The sequence below is a fragment of the Jaculus jaculus genome, chromosome 15 (genome assembly GCF_020740685.1).
Source record: "Jaculus jaculus isolate mJacJac1 chromosome 15, mJacJac1.mat.Y.cur, whole genome shotgun sequence".
Taxonomy (NCBI): Eukaryota; Metazoa; Chordata; class Mammalia; order Rodentia; family Dipodidae; genus Jaculus; species Jaculus jaculus.
The window spans coordinates 21,974,068-21,989,742 of NC_059116.1; the positions used below are offsets into that span (position 1 = coordinate 21,974,068).

The 15,675-nt window shown below is 46.9% G+C and overlaps 1 protein-coding gene across 1 annotated transcript in view; it reads left to right on the plus strand.

Annotated features, from left to right (window-relative positions):
- Positions 1–15,675, plus strand: part of Greb1l (GREB1 like retinoic acid receptor coactivator) — a 296,540-nt gene that overhangs the window by 249,671 nt on the left and 31,194 nt on the right. Inside the window, exons 19-20 of the mRNA XM_045135088.1 lie at positions 414–544; positions 6,367–6,706. Coding sequence (XP_044991023.1) covers positions 414–544; positions 6,367–6,706 — 471 coding nt within the window. The remainder of the gene's footprint in view (positions 1–413; positions 545–6,366; positions 6,707–15,675) is intronic.

A 15,675-nucleotide genomic window follows, 5' to 3' on the forward strand; every position in this document is an offset into this window, starting at 1 on the left:
GCACAAGGGGCACACGTGTCTGGAGTTGGTTGGCAGTGGCTGGAGGCCCTGGCATGCCTAAATCTCTCTTTCCCTCTCTCCTTCTTTCTCTGTCAAATAAATAAATAAATAAAATATTTAAAATATTTCATTTTCTTTTTTAAAAAAAAGAAAATAACCCCTACACAGTCACCACTTACCTACAGGAAACATGTCACCATAGTGCTAATCAAGTTCAATGGAAGCGAAATAGAAATAATGGCCAAGTCGGTATTGGGTTATATAACAAGACAATTTTTCTGCTATCTCCCAGGAAATAAATAGCCCTTTTACAGCCTGTAATGCATACACGCGTGCATGCAAACACACACGCGCGCACACACGCACGCACACTGGGTTCTCTCATCATCGGGGTCTGCTCTGCTCTCTTCCAGGAGGATGTGGACTGCGAGAAGCTGTATTTCGGCCTGAACGAGTACAGCAAGTCTCTGCAGTGGGGGATCACCAGCCCGCTTCTGAGGTGTGACGAGACGTTCGAGAAGATGGTGAACACACTCCTGGAAAGGTGAGGAAGGAGTCCGGCCTTGGCTTCGGCTTGCATGACCGAAACAGCTCAACGCCTTGTTGGCTGTGCCGCCGTCAGTTTGGTGGATGGAAGCCATTCAGACGCCACGGATCGGCCAACTGCAAAGAAACCTTTCCCAACACGACCTTCGACTCCCCCCGCGCCCCCTCCCTGGGTTTTCCATGGTCATCTAAGACCAACACAGGAAGTCACCTGCAGCGGGACACAGCACTCTGCATGCCCTGAATTGTCTGCCTCTCGGGGGGCTTCACTGTTGTTGCCAGGGGAGCCAAGGGAATGGGGGGGTTGCTTGTTAATGGTCTCCTGGGGTGCGATGGCCTGCCTGCCTGCTGACCCTAGGGCTACCCCGGCTTTTCTGTGTTTGCCTCCGCCCCACTCTGGTCACTGCGGACAAGCATCGCCTCCCTCCGCTTGCGGCGAGAGCCATGGAACACAGAGCGGGGCAGGTCCAGCACCAGTGATCCTATTCTTGGAGCCTCTCCTCTAATCCCTGACCTTAGTTACATGCTGAGAATCCTCCAGCTCCACGGATAACGCTTCCGCTTACCCTACCCTCTTCTTAGGGCCAGGTCAAGCTCTGATAGGCTGTTCTTTCTCTGACCCTAAACCCTACACCCCAAAGGAGACGAAGTCCCTCCTGCCCTCTGCCCAGTCTGCTGCCTGAGCATACAAGATGGGCAGTGCAGCTCTGTAAGAGGCAAAGTACCCTTCCTGGTAGCACTAGCCCTTAAAACTGCCCCTCCGTGGTCAGCGATCAGCTGCTGGACAACCCCTGTAAGTTTACGAAGAGAAATGAAAAGGAAGGCAGGTGATGCATCCTACCCAGCAGGCTCAGTGCTGCGTCACAAAAAGGGAGCAAGTGCCACAGGGCGTGGTGGCGCACGCCTTTAATCCCAGTACTCGGGAGGCAGAGGTAGGAGGATCGCCGTGAGTTCAAGGCCACCCTGAGACTCCATAGTGAATTCCAGGTCAGCCTGAGCTAGAGTGAGACCTACAGAAAGGAAGGAAGAAAGGAAGCAAGGGAGGGAGGGAGGGAGAGAGGAAAGGAGAAAGGGAGAAAGAAAGAAGGGGAAGGAAAGGAAAGGAAGGAAGAGAAGAGAAGAGGAGAGGAGAGGAGAGGAGAGGAGAGGAGAGGAGAGGAGAGGAGAGGAGAGGAGAGGAGAAGAGAAGAGAAGAGAAGAGAAGAGAAGAGAAGAGAAGAGAAGAGAAGAGAAGAGAAGAGAAGAGAAGAGAAGAGAAGAGAAGAGATGAGAGAGCAAACTCAAAGTAGGACTTGATACTTCCTCCAGTGTTGGATTTGAGACTTCTCAGCCCACACTGTGACATTAACCCATTCACAGAACATGTGACCTTAAATTTCGACAGTCGTCCAAGACGCTCCCTTTTCAAAGTTTTCCACCCAGTTCCATCCCCCAGCTTGGAACATACCATCAGAGTTTCACAATTTAAATTTTATTTCAATAATTTTTAATTATTTTATTTTTGTTTTTGTTTTTTTCGAGGCAGGGTCTCACGCTAGCCCAGGCTGACCCGGAACTTGCTTGAAGTCTCAGGGTGGCCTCGAACTCACGGCGATCCTCCTACCTCTGCCTCCCGAGGGCTGGGATTAAAGGCATGCGCCACCACGCCCGGCTCTGTTACTTTATTTTTGAGAGAGAAAGAGAGAATGGACACACCAGGGTCTTTCTGCTGTGAATGAACTACAGATGTGTGCACCTCTTCTGTGCAACATTGCATGCTTGCATCACTGTGTCTGGCTACATGGGACCTGGAGATTTGAACATGCATTCTTAGGCTTTATAGGCAAGTGCCTTAACTGCTAAGGCATCTCTCCAGCCCTTATTAAATATTTTTGTTTATTATTTACAAGCAGAGAGAGAATGGGCACACCAGGGCCTCCTGCCACTGCAGACAAACTCCAAATGCATGCTGTACTTTGTGCATTTGGTTTTATGTGGGCACTGAGGAATAGAACCTGAGTTTTTAAGCTTTGCAAAAAAGCACTTTTAACTGTCAAGCCATGTCTCCAGCCCCAAAACTTATATTTTAAAGAATGCTCCCATCAGCCTCTATTACAGTTTTTTTTTTCATTTTTTTTTTTTTATTTACTAGAGAAGGGGAGAGAGAGAGAGGAAGAGAAAATGGGCACACCAGGGCCTCTAGCCACTGCAAACAAACTCTAGATGCATGTGCCACCATGTGCATCTGGCTTACATGGGTTCTGGGGAATTACTGGGTCCTTAGACTTCACAGGCAAGCCACTAAGCTATCTCTCTAGCCCCAGATTTTTAATATTATCTACAACTAAACTTTAATGAAAATAGGTTGGGGAAGCTTCACTTTGAAATTCATAATTCTCTTATTACTTTCAAATACCAAGAGATGATATAGAAATGTCTTTATTTAAAACTCGCCATTTTGATTCTAACTTTGAGCTTTCTACGTGGCCCAGTGAAATCCCTCAAAACTTTAAACATAGATCACCCATGGCATTTCCCCCAGCACAGTCTGCCCAGGCTATTAATATCTGTGATTCATCGAGCAGCTGAAGGGTCAGGCCCAGGATTGGCTGAATTAAGGTTTCATTTTTACGTTTCTCCAGCCTCCTAAAGCCTCACAATGTGAGACCTGGAAAAACTCCAGACCCAGTTCGGTCTTCTATCAGTTGAATTATCTAGGACAAGGAGCCAGATTTCTCTCAGCCTCGGGACACACTCTCCTGTGAAAAGATAGAGGGGCCGGGCATGGTGGCACATGCCTTTAATCCCAGCACTCCGGAGGCAGAGGTAGAAGGATCACCATGAGTTGGAGGCCACACTAAGACTACATAGTGAATTCCAGGTCAGCCTGGGCTAGAGCAAGACCCTACCTCTAAAAAAAGTGGGGGGGTCACTGGAGACATGGAGTCTTAGTGCATTTGCCTTAGAAGCCTAAGAACCCAGGTTTAACTCCCCAAGATCCACATAAGGCAGATGCACAAGATGCTGCATGTGTCTGGATTTCGTTTGCAGTGGCCAGAGTCCCTGGAGCATCCATTCTATTTGCCTCCCTCTCACACACACTCAAATAAATAATTTAAAATAAAACAAAAAAGAAAAAGAAGGGCTGGAGTGACAGCTTAGCAGTTAAGGCACTTGCCTATGAAGCCTAAGGATCGAGGTTCAATTCTCCAGGTCCTATGTAAACCAGATGGTCAAGGGGGCACATGCAACTGGAGTTCATCTGTAGTGGCTACAGGCCTTGGCATGCCCATCCTCTCACTCTCTCTCCTCTCTCTCTCTCTCCCTAAATAAATAAAAATAAATATTTTTTAAAATTTTAGAGCCAGGTGTGGTGGTGTGGGCCTTTAATCCCAGCACTCGGGAGGCAGAGGTAGGAGGATCGCTATGAGTTCGAGGCCACCCTGGGACTACATAGTGAATTCCAGGTCAGCCTGGGCTAGAGTAAGACCCTACCTCAAAAAAAAAAAAAAAAAAATTAGAAAAAGAAAAAGAAATTTAGAGTGATCCGAATACATGTCACCTCTAGTACTTTCCCGTATCAAATTCTTCAAAGCCGTGCTATTCATTTGATGACCCTAACTGGTATTTGACTCTGGGCTTTTCTGGGCAAGGCTTGGAACACTTGATGAGGTTCAGCGAAGTGGAACAAAGGTGAGATCCCCTATTAGCCTCACCAGCTGCTGGGCAGTGGATGCATTGCCAGCTGCCAGCCAGGAATAAAGAGCTCAGGCTTAGCGGCCCTGGGCCAGGCTCCAGGACACCAGCCAACCCTGGCTCAGGCTCCATCTCACCAGCACCCACCCTCTTGACTAATTCCCCTCCTTGTTACCATTTTGTGTTCATCTGTCACTAGGGCTGGATCCAAGTGGTAAATTTCTTCTCTGTAACTGTGAGAACTGCCCGTTTGACAGTCCAGGCGGGGAGAGAATGGTACCAAGGAGCAACCATTAGTAACCTTGACTGAGTACCCTCAAGGAATAAGAGGCCACACCACCACTAGAGGTTGCTCTTTCTCCAGCAAGCTCCAATTTTCTCCTGAACCAATGCACTTTTTTAAAAAAAAATATTTTATTTATTTATGAGAAAGAAAGGGAGAATGGGCACACCAGGGCCTCTAGCCGCTGCATACAAACCCCAGACACAGGCTGGAGAGATGGTTTATCGGTTAAGCGCTTGCCTGTGAAGCCTAAGGACCCCGGTTCAAGGCTTGGTTCCCCAGGACCCACGTTAGCCAGATGCACAAGGGGGCACACGAATCTGGAGTTCGTTTGCAGAGGCTGGAAGCCCTGGCGCGCCCATTCTCTCTCTCACTCTCTGCCTCTTTCTCTCTCTCTGTCGCTCTCAAATAAATAAAAATAAAATAAAATAAAAACAAACTCCAGACACTTGTGCCCCCTTGTGCATCTGGTTTATGTGGGTCCTGGGGAATTGAACCCAGGTCCTTGGGCTTTGCAGGCAAATTCCATAACCGCTACGCCATTTCCCCAGTGCCCCCCACTTTTTTTTTTTTTTAAGTAGGGTCTCATTCTAGCCAAGCAGGCTGACCTAGAATTCACTGTGTAGTCTCTAGGTGGCATGCGCCACCATGCCCAGCTCCAACTCACATTTTATGGGAAGATATGTACTTAATGTTATCTGTGGCGCTGTTCTAAAATTGGTAATGATGAATGTGTTGGGCGGTGGTGGTGGTTTGAAACAGCACCCCACTGTGCAGCCCAAGCTGATCTCAAAGTCTCCATCCTGCCGCCTCTAGCTCCCAAGTGCTGGGACTGTGAGCGTATGCCAGGCTGGGAATCTCCGCAGATGCTACAGTCAGCTCTCGGCTTCTGCTCCTGCATCTAAGTATTAAAGAATTAAACTTGCAATGCTGCCAGGCTAACCTCTTGCAAGAGGTCAGAGCCCAGGCATTATCCGTTATGCCTATTCACAATTAACCTAGCTGGACCAGCGTGCCTCAGAATGACATGAGCATCCAAGCCACCAGAGGGTCTCTTTTGGCTGCAGATTCTTTTTTTTTTTTTTTTTCTTCGAGGTAGGGTCTCACTCTAGCCCCCCAGGCTGACCTGGAATTCACTATGGAGTCTCAGGGTGGCCTCGAATTCACGGTGATCCTCCTACCTGTGTCTCCCAAGAGCTGGGATTAAAGGCGTGTGCCACCACGCCCAGCTTCTCTTTTTTATTATTATTAGCGTGTTTTAATTATACATAATGGGTTGCATTTTGACAATTTCATACATGTATATATTTTGGTCATGTTCATCTCCATTACTCTCTTCTTTTTCCCACTCTTTTTATTTATTTATTTCAGAGAGAGAGAGAGAGAGAGGCAGGGAGAATGGGTGCGCCAGGGCCTCCAGCCACTGCCAATGAACTCCAGACGCATGCGCCCCCTTGTGCATCTGCTTATGTGGGTCCCAGGGAATCGAACCGAAGTCCTTTGGTTTCACAGGCAAACGCCTTAACCACTAAGCCATCTCTCCAGCTGCAGATTCTGACTCAGTGACTCTGATCTGGGGTGGAGGGGGGGTCTATCCTTTCTAACAAACTCCCAGCAGGTGCCACTGCTGCTGATGGTGGTCCGCAGACCCACACTTGGGGAAACTAGGGTCCCTAGGTCCTCTAGCTTCTCCCCTTTCCTTAAGGTTAAACCATGCTCTGGAAGCTCAACTCCTCCAGGGAACTCAAGGTAGCCCCTTCCCTGCGTGCTCCAGGTGCATTTTCCCCACCGCGCAGGGCCCTGCTGCGGCAGCGGGGGCCCACCCCCGGGCCCCAGAGCTAGCTCGCTGCGCTCTGTTGCAGGTACCCCCGGCTGCACAGCATGGTTATCCGCTGCTACCTCCTCATCCAGCAGTATTCCGAGGCCCTGATGGCTCTGGCCACCATGGCGTCGCTCCGAGACCACAGCACGCCCGAGACGCTCAGCATCATGGATGACCTCATCAGCTCCCCGGGAAGAAGCGCGAGCGGGAGGGGACACATGCTCATCATCCGCGTGCCCTCCGTGCAGCTGGCCATGTTAGCCAAGGAGCGGCTGCAGGAGGTGCGGGACAAGCTGGGTCTGCAGTACCGCTTCGAGATCATCCTGGGGAACCCCGCCACCGAGCTCAACGTCGCAAGTCACTTTGTGGCGCGATTAAAGGTTAGCAAGTGGCCCGGCATACCATTTGTTTGGGCTTTTTTTTTTTTTTTTTTTTCTCCTTCTTCTTCTAAGATTGAACACTTCATTGAGTGCTTAATACATAAATAAAATGTCGCCGGGCATGGTGGCGCACGCCTTTAATCCCAGCACTCTGGAGGCAGAGGTAGGAGGATCGCCGCGAGTTCGAGGCCACCCTGAGACTACGTAGTGAATTCCAGGTCAGCCTGAGCCAGAGTGAGACCCTACCTCGAAAAACCAAATAAATAAATAAATAAATAAAATGTCATTGTGAGATAGGGTAGAAGTTTTTTAAATTAATTAATTAATTAATTTGCTACAGAGAGAGAAGGAGAGAATGGGCACACCAGGGCCTTCAGCCACTGCAGACGAACTCCAGATGCGTGCACCCCCTTGTGCATCTGGCTTAGTGGGTCCTGAGGAATCGAACCCTCGGGACTCTTTGGCTTTGCAGGCAAATGCCTTAACCACTAAGCCATTTCTCCAGCCCCGGGTAGAAAGTTTTAACATGAAGGTCTTTCAGTGGCTTGTCTGAGGCCAGAGAATGAATTAAAAACCATTTCATACAACACACTTGAGTGTGATGCCAGAGGGAGCCTCGCCCACGGCAATGTCAGGGTCTGGAGTACAGGTAGGGAAAGGTGGGGGGGCAGTCCCTGCTCTTTGGATGTGCTTTCCAGTCAGAATGAACCCAGGTTTTCCCTCATTGGATTTCCACATTTTGTTTGTTTTTGTTTTTGCTTTGTACATGTGAGAATTTGACCACCAATGACATGCTTTCTTAGTTGGGACCAGTTTGTAAAGCTTCTGTCCAGCCCCATTAGCATGCACGTGCAGTTAGTCTCCATACTCTCTAACTGGAGGTGCAAAAAAATGAGATGATCCAATTTGATCTCCTATGTGTCTTTGTTTTGTTTTTATTTATTTATTTATTTTGAGGTAGGGTCTCACTCTAGCTCAGGCTGACCTGGAATTCACTATGTAGTCCTCAGGATGGCCTCGAACTTACGATCCTCCTATCTCTGCCTCCTGAGTGCTGGAATTAAATGTATGTGCCACCACACCTGGCTTAAAATTCTTTTTTAGAATGTTTTATTTATTTATTTGAGAGAGAGAGAGAGAGAGAGAAAAGAAGAGGCAGATAGAGAATGGGCGCACCAGGGCGTCTAGCCACTGCAAGCGAACTCTAGATGCATGTTCATCTAGCTTTACATGGGCTTTGCCAGCAAGCATTTCTCCAGCTCTGTTTTTTGTTTCTTGAAGTAGGGTCTTGCTCTAACCCAGGCTGACGTGGAATTCAAATATGTAGTCTCAGAGTGTCCTCGAACTCACAGCATCCTCCAACCTCTGCCTCCCCAGTGCTGAGATTAAAGGCATGCACCACCACGCCGGGCTTCCTATGCTTTTTGACCATGTTCAAAGTGCGCCTAGCCCATGGCCATCTGTTTTATGGGAGGACGAGGGGCAGGGGCGATAAGTTGTTCTCTGGGACATCTGTGGGGCATGCTTGTAAGTCTTCTCAACTCACTGCTTCTTTTCCGCCCATCTAGCCCATCTGTCTGCCGGGGGCTAGTCGGTAAAGTATTGTCTTTCATTGTCGGTGGTCTTCCAGAGGCACTGGTCACCCTCCCGCATGTGGATCCAGCAGCTCTCTCTTAGTGCTTCCCTTGGACTCGCAGCCCCCAGGCTTTGGCTGGACTGATTTAGACAGGTGTCCTACAAAGGGACTGCAGTGCATGACCTTCCTGTTCCCTTTGCACGGCCAAAGACTGACAGCTTGTCTCCTACCTCTCCTCTTGGGCATGAATCAGCTAACCTAACTTCTTGCCTTATGCCTGGCCCAGGCTTTTCCTGAGGACTTTTATAACCTAACATGTCCTAGCTATAAAAGCATTTAATCAAAACCCCACACTGAGATGGGGGTAGAACTGAACTGGCTACTGCATATATGAGTTAGAGCAATGTAGTAACTGAGCTCTGTGCTTGAACTCCTAAACTAACTTGGGTTAAGAATATCAGAGTTTGCCGGACGTGGTGGTGCGCGCCTTTAATCCCAGCACTCAGGAGGCAGAGGTAGGAGGGATTGCCGTGAGTTCAAGGCCACGCTGAGACTGCATCATGAATTCCAGGTCAGCCTGGGCTAGAGTGAGACCCTACCTCAAAACAAACAAACAAACAATAATAATAAAAATAATAACAATAATAATAATAATAATAATAATAATAATAAAGAATATCAGAGTTTGGCACAAACTTTTATGAAAAGAAAGCACAGTGTCTTGGAGGATTCCCCTGGCTGCAATCTTCCATCTGCAAAATGCAAGAATTGGACTATATGATTTCTCAGAGCTCTAACTTTGATGTTTGTATTTACTGTTCATAAAAAAAAAATGTCCAAGTGTTAACCTTTCTATTGTATTAGCTCACCTAAATTGAATAATCTAAAATGCAACAAAATATTTCAAATTATGGTGACAAACAATTGGAACAAGTACTTATCTAAAAGTAGAAACTTGGGGGGTGGGGAAGGGAGGGAATTACCATGGGATATTTTTTATAATAATGGAAAATGCTAATAAAAATTAAAAAAGAAAAAGAAAAAAGAAAGAGAGAGAGAATGGGCACACCAGAGCCTCCAGCCACTGCAAACAAACTCCAGACACATGCGTCCCCTTGTGCATCTGGCTAACATGGGTCCCGGGGAATCGAGCCTCGAACTGGGGTCCTTAGGCTTCACAGGCAAGCGCTTAACTGCCAAGCTATCTCTCCAGCCCCCAGTAAATAATTTTTTAAAAAATAGGGCTTGACAAATGAGCCAATGGGTGCAATAGTGGCACATCTGTCATGGTGGAAATCAACTGCCCTCTAATTGGACTGGAGGCCTGCTCCGTGGGAGGGAATACATTCCTGATACTGAAAACTTAAAACAGGGGTAGTCATGAACCCTTGGGGTATAACATCTGCTGCTGTCTGGCTAAATGTATATACTATGTTTAGTAAACTGCCCAGTAAGCACTTCTCTTAATGCTCATACCCTTATATTAATGCTACTCTCACTTTTGGTAGAGAATCTTCTCTTGTCAGATGGCAGTGACCTTGGGATGACTCAGAAGGCACCATGGTGCTGAAAAGAAGTGACAAGAGTGCTCAGTACTGTAATATCTCTATCACACCTTCCAAGTCTCAGAATATATTCTGGAAGAGGTGACAGAAAGAATGTAAGAGCCATAAAAAAAATTTAAAAAATAAAAAAAATAAAAAAGAATGTAAGAGCCAAAGGAAGGATAGGACTCCTTACAACATGCTCCCCCCAAGGACCCATGTTTATCCCTCCAGACCCCACATAAGCCAGATGTACAAGGTTATGCATGTGCAAGGTCACACATGCGCACAAAGTGGCACATGCATCTTGAGTTCAATTGCTGAGGCTGGAGGCCCTACACATCTATTCTCTCTTTCTCTCTGTCTGTCACTCACACTCATAAAAAAAAAAAAAACTAGAAAATAAATAAATAAAATAAAAAAGTAGAAACTCCTCAATTTAGCAACAGTTGTGACATTTGTGTTTTATTATTTATTTATTTATGTTTTTTAAAGAGAGAGAGAGAAATGTATTTTATTTGTTTGCAAGCAGAAAAAAATGAATATAGGGGTACCAGGGACCTCTTGCCACTACAGATGAACTCCAGACACATGCACCACTTTGTGTATCTAGATTTATGTGGAGACTGGAGGACCAAACCCGGGCTGGCAGGCTTTGCAAGTAAGCACCTGTAATAGCTGAGCTCTCTCCATAGCCCTAATATCATGTTTTTTGTTTTTGTTTTTCGAGGTAGGGTCTCAGTCTAGCCCCAGACTGACCTGGAATTCACTACTGTATTCTCAGGTTTTCCTTAAACTCACGCAATCCTCCTACCTCAGCCTCCAGAGTGGTGGGATTAAAGGCATGCGTCACCACACCCAGCTCCTAATTTATGTTTTCTAAAATATATATGTTTATTTATTTATTTGAGAGAGAGAGAGGGAGAATGGGCACGCCAGAGCCTCCAGCTGCTGCAAATGAACTCCAGATGCATGTGCCACCTGTGCATCTGGCTTACATGGGTACTGAAAAATCAAACCATGGTCCTTTGGCTTTGCAGGATGACCGCTAAGCCATCTCTCCAGCCTCCGATTTATGTTTGTTTGTTTGTTTTTTAATCTTTTGCAAGCAGAGAGAAACGAGAGAGAGAGAGAAAGGGAGAGGGAGAGAATGGGCACACCAGGACCTCTAGCCACTGCCCACGAGCTCTAGACACATGTGCCACCTTGTGCATCTATCTTTTGTGGGTACTGGAGAGTCGAACCTGGATCCTTTTGCTTTGCAGGCAAACGCCCTAACTGCTAAGCCATCTCTCCAGCCCCCAATTTATATTTTACATGTAGGTATATGGTCACAAATTAAAAGTTTCGGTCAAGGGCCACATTACACAAAATTCCTGGCATGAATGACAAGACTATTGGATAAGTCATTGAGACGCAGGCCATGAGACTTGAAAGGGCTGCTGATGAAGAAATGGACAAGCTTGACAAAAGTCAGCACCACCTGCGGCCTGAGACACTCCCAAATCTAAATGGAGTGAGGCCTCAGGGTCTTCTCTGGGTCTCCACGGACCCTGATTAGCTGGGACTCCTTCCGAGGCCTCTGGCCATTTGGATAAAAGGGCCAATCACTAAGTCTGTATACATCAGTGTGATATAAATAATTTGGAGTTCATCCCTACTGGCATATCAGAACCACCAGCAGAGCTTCTGGGGGGCACTGGCCTGGGGCATGGGGGTGCACACTTACAATCTCCACACTCAGGAGGGTGAGGTAGGAAGATCAGAAGTTCATGATCATCCTCAAGTACACAGCAAGTTCCAGGTTGAAAACCACTGCTCCAAGAGTATGCCGTACGTGAAGGGCATCCCAAGTAATGCTATCAAAGTAGCTACGGCTCCCTCATTCCTGTGACTATCCACCAGACACCAACCACACAGGAGAGTCCCGTGGTCTCACGACTGCTGAATCACATCCACCTAGCCACTTCATACTATTCGTATTAGGGTGAAAATAAGAAATCCTATTGAGATGCCTACTTCTAAGCAAGACTGTCTCCTCTCAGGTGGATTCTGGTTCAGCTGTTTATTTGCTTGCTCTGTCTCGCAAATAAATAAAAACAAATAAGTAAATAGCCAGGCATGATAGCGCACGCTAAGACTTTAATCCCAGCACTCTGGAGACAGAGGTAGGAGGATTGCCATGAGTTCAAGGCCATCCTGAGACTACATAGTGAATTCCAGGTCAGCCTGAACTAGAGTGAAACTCTACCTCAAAAAAACAAACATGGGAGGCAGAGGTAGGAGGATCACCATGAGTTCGAGGCCACCCTGAGACTCCATAGTGAATTCCAGGTCAGCCTGAGCTAGAGTGAGACCCTACCCTGAAAAACAAACAAACAAACAACAACAACAAAATAAATAAATAAATTTTAAAAATCTTCCGGGGATAGAAGAATAATCCAGTTGGTAAAATGCTTGCCGAGTGTGCATGAATCCTTGATTTTAACCCCAGTACCACATAAACTAGGTATGGGAGTATACACCTGTAATTCCAACACTCAGGAAGTTGAGGTGGGAAAATCAGAAGTTCAAGGTCAGGCCGGGCATGGTAGCGCACGCCTTTGTTCCCAGCACTCAGGAGGCAGAGGTAAGAGGATTGTCATGAGTTCAAGGCCACCCTGAGACTACATAGTGAATTCCAGGTCAGCCTGAACTAGAGTGAAACTCTACCTCAAAAAAACAAACATGGGAGGCAGAGGTAGGAGGATCACCATGAGTTCGAGGCCACCCTGAGACTCCATAGTGAATTCCAGGTCAGCCTGAGCTAGAGTGAGACCCTACCTCAAAAAACCAAAAAAAAAAAAAAAAAAAAAAAGTTCAAGGTCATTCTCAACTTATACAGCAAGTTCCAGATCAGCCTAGAATACATGGGTCCCTGTCCCCCACAAAAATTAATGGATTCTTTTTATTTTTATCTATGTATTAGAGACAGAGGGAGAGAGACAGAGAGAAAGAGAGTGAGAATGGGCAAGCCAGGGCCACTAGCCACTGCAAACGAACTCCAGATGCATGCGCCAACATGTGCATCTGACTTACATGGGACCTGCAAAATCAAACCTGGGTCCTTAGGCTTCTTAGGCTTCTTAGGCAAGCACCTTAACCACTAAGCCATCTCTCTAGCTTTTTTTTTTTTTCCGAGGTAGGGTCTCACTCTGGCTCAGGCTGACCTGGAATTCACTATGTAGTCTCAGGGTGGCCTCGAACTTTCGGCGATCCTCCTATCTCTGCCTCCCGAGTACTGGGATTAAAGGCGTGCGCCACCACGCCCGACTCTTTTTTTTTTTTTTTTTTTTTTTTTTTTTTTGAGGTAGGGTCCACTCTAGCCCAGGTTGACCTAGAATTCACTATATAGTGTCAGGGTGGCCTCGAAGTCACAGTGATCCTCTTAACTCTGCCTCCCCAGTGCAGGGGTTAAAGACATGTGCCACCATACCCAGCTTAATTTTTTTGTTAATATTCTGGAAGATTGATTAAGGCATGAAAAGTCTGTTAGTCTGGTGAACAGATATGCAGACACACTGATTTCCCACTATGAGGTGTGTTTACATGTCTATAGAAGGATCTGGGTGGGAAATGGCTCTGCAGACGGAGTACTTGCCACACAAGGGTCAGCGGCCAAGTTTGGGTTCCCAGCACACACGTAAAGCTGGACGCTGCAGCACAGGAGTCGGTCATCCCCGGTGCCGGAAGTGAGGTGGGAGGAGGGGACAGGAGCACTCCCCTGACTCTCAGACCAGCCAGCTTGGGGAATGCAACGGGGAGCAATCAAAGATCCTGACTCAAACACGATGGGAGGTGAGGACCAGCACCCCGAGTTGTCCTTTCACTTTCACACCCAGCTGCACTCACACCCACACCCACACCCACACCCACACACACACACACACCCCAAAAAGAATATACAAGATTAGACAACACCTAAAAGCTCAAGAACAGTTAGGGTTCTTCCAGTGTTACAAACTATAAAAAGAAATTTTTTTTGAAGTAACTGTATGTTTCTTTTAGTAACTTTAAAAAATCATTTATTTATTTGCAAGAGAGAGAGAGAGAGAGAGAACGCACCAGGGCCTCTGGCTGCTGTAAATGAACTTCAAATGTACGCACCACTTTGTGCATCTGGCTTACGTGGGTCCTGGGGAATCGAACCTGGGTTCTTTGGCTTTGCAGACAAGCGCTTTACCTGCTAAGCCATCTCTCCAGCCCTGTATGTTTCTTTTAAATTAGTGGCTTTTTATCACTGGGTCTTCCCTCCTTCCTTCTTTCCTTCTTCCTTTCTTTGTTTCTTTCTTTCATTTAATTAATTTCTTTCTTTCACTTAATTTTGTTTAAATTTTTTTTGTTCATTTATTTATTTGAGAGCAACAGACTCAGAGAGAAAGGGAGAAAGAAAGAGAGAGAGAGGGAGAGAGAATGGGCACGCAATGGCCACCAGCCACTGCAGACGAACTCCAGATGCGTGCGCCCCCTTGTGCATCTGGCTAACAAGGGTCCTGGGGAATCGAGCCTCGAACCAGTGTCCTTAGGCTTCACAGGCAAGTGCTCAACCGCTAAAGATTTAAGGCATGCACACACACACAGGGACTCACTGAGGCCTTCATGACCCCACAGTGAATCCCTTAGCCCCACGAGCGAAGGCCCCAGGGAAAAGGGAACCAGGAGAGAGGGAATCAAAGAGTATACTCTTGTTTAATAATAACGATAATAATAAAACGATAGAGCTGGTTAAACTTCATTACTTGTTAAATACATTAGTTCTGATGGGTTTTGAGATTTTTTTTTAGCCAAAGTCATTTTACAACTGAGACTCTTTGTTCAGTTGTCCAATAGGAAGAGTTTGTCCATTACATGAGAAAATACATTTATGTGTCCGAGCCAGCTCATGCAGCCAGGACCTGCGCCTGCACGTTCTCCATCACTGGCCGGGTGTTCCACGCTGTGTTCTCTTTGCTGTGGCACCAACGCGTGAGGCTCACCAACAACTGCCTTACCCTCCTCTTCACATAGGACACTGAGCACCATGTTCCTGTTGAAGGCGTATTGTGAATGCTTTTAAAGTTACAATAAACACAGATCCGGGCATGGTGGCTTATGCCTGTAATCCCAGAAATTGGGAGACGGAGGCAAGAGGGTAAAGAGCTCAAGGTCATTCTCTACCCCATAGTATGTTCAAAGAGCCATTTCAAGAGAAAAGGGGGTGTGGGGGTACTGGGGAGATAGCTCATGGCTCACTGGGTAAAGTGCATGCCTTGCAAGCATGAGGCCCTGAGCTTGGATCCCCAGCACCACATAAAAACCAGGAACAATCGCCGCGTGTGGTGGCACACGCCTTTAATCCCAGCACTCAGGAGGCAGAGGTAGGAGGATCGCCCTGAGTTCAAGGCCACCCTGAGATTTCATAGTAAATTTCAGGTCAGCCTGAGCTAGAGTGAAACCCTACCTCAAAAAAAAAAAAAAAAAAAAAGAACAGGAACAGCAAAGCATGTCTATAATCCTAGCACTGATAGGGCAGAGGCAGGAGGACCCTCAGGGCTTACAATGAAAACCCTGTTTCAAAAATACGGTAGAGCGCTGGAGAGATGGCTCAGCAGTTAAGGTGCTTGTCTGCAAAGCCTAAGAACCTCGGTTCGATTCCCAGGACCCACATAAGCCAGATGCACAAGGTGGTGCATGTGTTTGGAGTTTGTTTGCAGAGACTGGACACCCTGGCATGCCCATTTTATCTGTTTATTCTCTCTCTGCTTGCAAGTAAATAAAAATATTTTTAGGGCTGGAGAGATGGCTTAGCAGTTAAGGTGTTTGCCTGTGAA